Here is a 5,879-nt window from a genome sequence, read left to right as displayed (position 1 = left end):
TCAGTCGCTCGCAGACATCCCCAGGTAACACGTGTTTTCCCACGCGATGGGATGGGACTCATCCAAAGGACAGTGTATCCCATCTGAGGAAACACAGAGGCCTAGCACACCTTCACTTCAAATCAATGCCTGGGAGGTGTCGCTGGCACTCAGGTACGTCGGAAGGAGTCGACTTCCAGAGAACACCCAATCACAGCGCTTCCAGCAGGACCCCAGAATCCATCTCATTTCTCTCTGTATTGACTCAAGATCGGGTCTTGAAGACATACAGAAAAAGTAGAGCTAATAAGCTTCAAACCTTGGCCTTATCGTTAATAAAGACTGAGTATGAACGTGTTCTCTATAAAGCAAATGCCTCATGGTTTTGCTTTGTATCTTTTCTTCTTCGTTCCCTATTGCCTCAGAAAGTCAAAAATAAATGCCATTTAACTCATTTACACACATGACTCAAAATCTGCAGAATCTGCAAGCCACTTGTGAAGTCGGCGGTACTAAAACTAGTTAACTGAGCAATTTATTTTGTCTCTCATTCAGGCTTTTGGCACTATAAAGGGACATTTGATTTTCTAGAAAAAATAAGTGCTTTTCTGGTACTACTTCTAAGATCTCCTTTTTTTTTTTTTTTTTTTTGTATTTATTGAGGACATAGTAAGTATAAATGATCATGACAGAAATCGGCAGGGGAGCAATGACACCTGGTGCCCACCTGCATGGCTGGTGTTTTGAAAGCTTAGATCGCTGCTCTGGCCCGGATTGGAGCTCTACGGGGGAAGGACGCTCGACTTTGGAGGGGCCTGAGAGAACAGCAGTGATTGTCACTCAGGAATATAGCATTCTCTTCGCCTGCCTAAGCCCCTGAGTTCACATGTGTCCTGGCGCCTCTCCGGTCCACGGTGCCGGAACAGCCCTTCGTCTGCTGGTCACACGAGGGCAAGCCCGCAGCTGAGCACTCACGGTTCTGCTTTTGCACTGCCCTTCCCCAGCACCTTCTTCACGGCCTCTTTGACGTCTTTGTTCCTCAGTGTATAGATCAGGGGGTTAACACTGGGAGTGACGATCGTGTAGAAAAGCGTGAGGAATTTGCCCTGGTCCTGGGAAGACGTATTTGCTGGTTGGAGGTACATGTATATGATTGTTCCGTAGAAGAGAGAGACAACGATGAGGTGGGAACTGCAGGTGTTGAAGGCTTTCTTTCGCCCAGCGGCTGATTTGATCCTGAGCACGGCTCGTGCAATGTAACTGTAAGAGATGAGGATGAGGAAGAGTGGCACCAGGATGATGAAGATGGCCAAGGCGAAGGCCAGTGCCTCAAGGGCCATTGTATCCACACAGGCCATGCCAATTAGTGCTGGCATCTCGCAGAGAAAGTGCTCCACACGCCTGTGCCCACAGCGAGGTAGCATCAGTGTCTGGGGTGCCATGATGAGGGAGTTGCCGAAGCCACTCAACCAGGCCACGGAAGCCAGCTGCCCGCAGAGACGTGGGTACATGATGACGGCGTAGTGCAGGGGCTTGCAGACAGCAGCATAGCGGTCATAGGCCATGACAGCCAGCAGGACACACTCCACACCGCCCAGGGCCAGCACGAAGTAGAGCTGGATGGCACAGCCCACGTAGCTGATGGTCTTGTCGGGGCCCCACAGGTTGTAGAGCATCTGAGGGACGGAGCCCGTGGTGAAGCACATGTCCAGGAATGAGAGATTGGCCAGAAAGAAGTACATGGGCGTGTGCAGCCGGGAGTCCAAGGCCGAAAGCAGGATGATGGTCGCGTTGCCCAGAAGGGTCAGCAGGTAGAAGGTGAGGACCACTATGAAGAGGGTCAGCTCTAGGCGGGGCCGGTCAGAGAAGCCCACCAGGATGAAGCCTTCGAAGGAGCTGGTGTTGCCGTCTCCCATCACCTGTGGCCACATGGTAACTGCTGGGAGAGAGATGAGTGTTTGTGAAGCTCGTAACTGACTCCTTCGTAGTAAAGGGCCTGGCAAAATGGCAGGACGGACGCGTCCTTGGAAACGTTGGCCGCTTTAGCCAACATTCCAATAGACACGGATTAAGTCATTTTTTGGTCTGAGAAGCACAGTATTTGGGAGTGTTTCAGGCTCCTGGACATGTTTACCATCATTTTGTATCAGTCTTTTCAATTTGGCAGGATGTGAAAAACATTCTTCCAAAAGTGAATAGTTTACGGGGCGTGAACCCTCGACATTTTCCACTTCTTAAAGGAGGAGCCTGAACGCTCCTCGCTAGGTAGAACCTGTGGGTCAGGATGCTTGCTGGTATCTCTGGAGCAGAGAACCAGGTGGGCTGGGAGGTGAGATCTCCTTCTAGAAGACTGCTCTTCAACACTGGGAGCCTAGAGTCAAATCCAAACTCACTGGTTGCCAGTGATCAAGCAACACGTGAGGAAGTTGATCACCTCACAGTTTTAGATCCACACCTCTGATCCCATCATTTCTAGTCCCTGGAGGTCGGCCCTGGCATGCAGCTGTCAGGGGGGACAGTAACAGACTCCCCTCTATCCAGCCCAGGCTAAACCTCCATCATAAAGTCACGCCCCGAGGGGCACCTGCACCTGGAACTGGGTGACTTTTCCGTGTTGGGAATGCTGTCACAGAAAGATGGAGAAGACAGGAATAAAGCAAGTCCCAGACTAGAGCCCACTGAACCGATGTCCGGGCTCTTCTAACAGCCTTTCCCTCTTTTAATCACGCTTCATTCTTAAAGAGAACTCTACTTCTAGAAAGCCTCTGGTGACTATTTTACTTATTTGTCTTTTAAGGTCCCGTAGAATTAAAGGTCTCTTAACCATCTACAGTTGTACTCAATGTTTTCAGTTATTTGGGAGTGGTTACTGGCTGAGTGTACTAAATTGACCCAAGGCTGAGCTACACTTATCCATGCTTTTAAAATATTTTTCTAAGCAATATGAGGAATGTTTAAATACTGTGACTCGTATCTGTCAGGTAGGTTACAGAAAATAGGGTCAAATACACTGCTGTACGAACTCTGTACCACAAGTGAATCACGTGGCACACATTCCCCAAACGGCTTTCAGATTTTGAACGCTAAAACTTCGACATGTTTGGAAACGAAAGGATTGCGAAGGTCAGCACTCTAGAGGCTGAAGTAAGTTTTGTGTGTGTGTGCATGTGTGTGTGTGTGTGTGGGGGGGTGATGGCATCTGGGTGACGGCCGGGCACCCATACAATCATGCCAACCTTGTTAAGGGCTCTCCCACAGCCTCTTGTAAAATGGAAATTGAGAAAAACACAATTACACAGTGCTGAAGAACATGTAGATATATATACATGAACTGGGAGGGCAGATGGCAAACTGTGGAAGATGGATCAAAGGCATGGACTTTCTCTACATTTATAGTGCTTTGTTTCTTTAAAAACAGCTGAAAGGAAGTATGACCATAAATGAACAGGTACTTTTGAATGATAACATATATGTGTTTTTCTATCATCTTTATGAATCTCTATACATTTTAAATATCTCAAACTAGAAAACAAAAAATAAAATCATAAATTATGATTAATTAATTAGTTAACTAATATCCTGTTCTTGCTAGGAGAGCACTAATGGTAGCTGTCTGCTGCATGTACCCCACTTCAGCATCAAACAGCCCTAAGAGGCCAGCAGTTTCATTCCTGTACCTTGCACACCAAGCCACGGAGGCCAGAAGAGTGAGGAAATCACACGCTGTGTACGGAACCCACTGGATCCCCTGTGGTTTCGCTGCAAAGATCCCTCCCAGCCACCAGGACTCTCGTTGCAGACGGGGCAGCACAGGAACAGCACCAGGTCTGCACACAAAGATCCCTCCCAGCCTCCAGGACTCTCGTTGCAGACGGGGCAGCACAGGAACCACACCAGGTCTGCACACAGAGAAGCTGGGACTATGACTGTGTCTTTTGATTCATTGCACAAGGCTTAGTAGGCAGAGGCTTCTTGCTATCCGCTGAACAAATCAGGTAGGTAGCTGTCATTGTGTTATAGGCAAAGGTGTAGACAAACAAATCACATTTTTAAAGCAGAAAATGAGAAATACAGGGAAAAGCTGCCTGCCAAGAGGTTAGTACTGAGGACAGTGGGCACACCAACTGCCAGAAGGAGCCACGCTGGGGCCATCTGACCTCTGGGATGGACTTGCAGAGGCTGCGGTCCACAGTGGCGGTCTCAGGCCACAGCTGCCACACCCAGAATTCTCCCTGACACATGGCACACGTGTGACTCTCAGCCACCACAAAGCAGAACACGAACACACGTTCTTTCCTTTCTGTCTTAGTTCTTCAACTAACCAGGGACTGCCCAGCGAGCATTCTCCCCATGACCTTTCGCTCTGTTTCAAGCCTTTCAAGTATCGGTCCACCTGTTCACTGCCCCCCTCCGCACCGTGTCACATCAGTTCAGTCGCCATTTCTCTTCACAAGGGCTTCCCTTTGTGACGAGTGCATTTTTGTTTCTTGACTGTAACTCACTAACAGCTACTTCCTCTGTTTGCCAAGAATATTCTCTGAGGTGTGTGAGTGCGTCTGCCCTTATCTGAACCCAACAGAACAGCTGTAACCACAGTGCCGTGGCAGTTTCTCACAAGAGCCACATTTAACCATAGCATTCAGACTGTGGAGTCTTGGCATAGGAAAATGAATCGTCCGTGCTCTGGCCATAGCCTAAGATTCTAAGGAAACAGATCACTGGTCAGTTTGCATACGTCAGCCACATTTCTTGGTACACGACAGCATCAACTTACCAAAGTTGACCGCAACCTCAGAAGCGCCATGTCCATGGCTCCTTCTCTTTCTTGGAACTTCACGTGGAAGTCCAGGAGGGCTGACCGGAAGAAAGACAAGGGGAGGAGAAAGAGGGCATTTACATTTCATTTATGAGAAAGGAAAAGACCAAGGGGCAGCAGGACCTCATAGATCAGAACCTCAGGAGTGAAGAGTGGGTGGTGAAGACAGCTCAGCAGTCACACACTCCGGGGTACGACCCCTAAGGCCATGCACAGAGCCCACCTCCACCCCCAGAGGAGGAGTGAAGAGTGGGTGGTGAAGACGGCTCAGCAGTCACACACTCCGGGGTACGACCCCTAAGGCCATGCACAGAGCCCACCTCCGCCCCCAGAGGAGGAGTGAAGAGTGGGTGGTGAAGGCGGCTCAGCAGTCACACACTCCGGGGTACGACCCCTAGGGCCATGCACAGAGCCCACCTCCACCCCTAGAGGAGGAGCAGAGGAGGGACAGCGCGTGGAGGCGGTGGCGTCTGAGGTGCACTGAGCACAGGGACCACTGAGAACGAGGAGCTACTTATGGGGCTCAGCCGACGTAGGATTGGACGCTTCCTTGTCTGTGTCACCCTGTGGAATAAAACTTCCATTTCCAAAATTCCCTTAACTAATTATCTGTAATAGGGGTTGGAAGAGTGTGTGGTCTCAGAGGAAATGTCACTGCTCCCAAAATGCACGTGCACACGCGCACACACACACACACACACACACTGCGGATTTCATCGAGGCAGATGGAGAGAGCACTGAACTATCTTCATTGAGTCCGTTTACACCACCAAGTCTAGCAGTTCGCAGTGAGTCCTGGCGTGGAAAGTGGCCACTTCATGCTCAGTTCAGAATGGAGCCTAGAGTCAAAGAGAAGTTGTATGAGCCCAGATAGGTGCCTCAGTTTCCTTCTGTGACACACATCCTCCACCATCTACCTTGTGAATGCATTGCAAACAGGAGCTATTATCTAAGTGCTTTCACCGGCTGCTCACTTATGATTAATTTTCTATGCAATTTTAATCCATTACAATAAAGCTTAACTTGAATGTTTTCTACTTAAGGTAGATGTATCAAGAGGAGGAGGGCAAATTAAAAAAGAAAA

General features: G+C 49.2%; 1 protein-coding gene across 1 annotated transcript; it reads right to left on the bottom strand.

Annotated features, from left to right (window-relative positions):
- Positions 1 to 950: 950 nt before the first annotated feature.
- LOC133756394 (putative olfactory receptor 2W6) lies at positions 951 to 1,910 on the bottom strand. The gene has a single exon (XM_062187097.1). It carries the CDS (start codon positions 1,908 to 1,910, stop codon positions 951 to 953), a length of 960 nt encoding a protein of 319 aa, XP_062043081.1.
- Between the last annotated feature and the right edge of the window lie 3,969 nt (positions 1,911 to 5,879).

Source organism: Lepus europaeus, chromosome 3 (genome assembly GCF_033115175.1).
Source record: "Lepus europaeus isolate LE1 chromosome 3, mLepTim1.pri, whole genome shotgun sequence".
NCBI lineage: Eukaryota > Metazoa > Chordata > Mammalia > Lagomorpha > Leporidae > Lepus > Lepus europaeus.
Note: the sequence above shows the minus strand (reverse complement) of the source record. Positions and strands in the feature narration are given on the sequence as shown.

Bases quoted from the DNA above. Each gene is read 5' to 3' on its own strand.
- LOC133756394 (XM_062187097.1), bottom strand. From the start codon at position 1,910: ATGTGGCCACAGGTGATGGGAGACGGCAACACCAGCTCCTTCGAAGGC.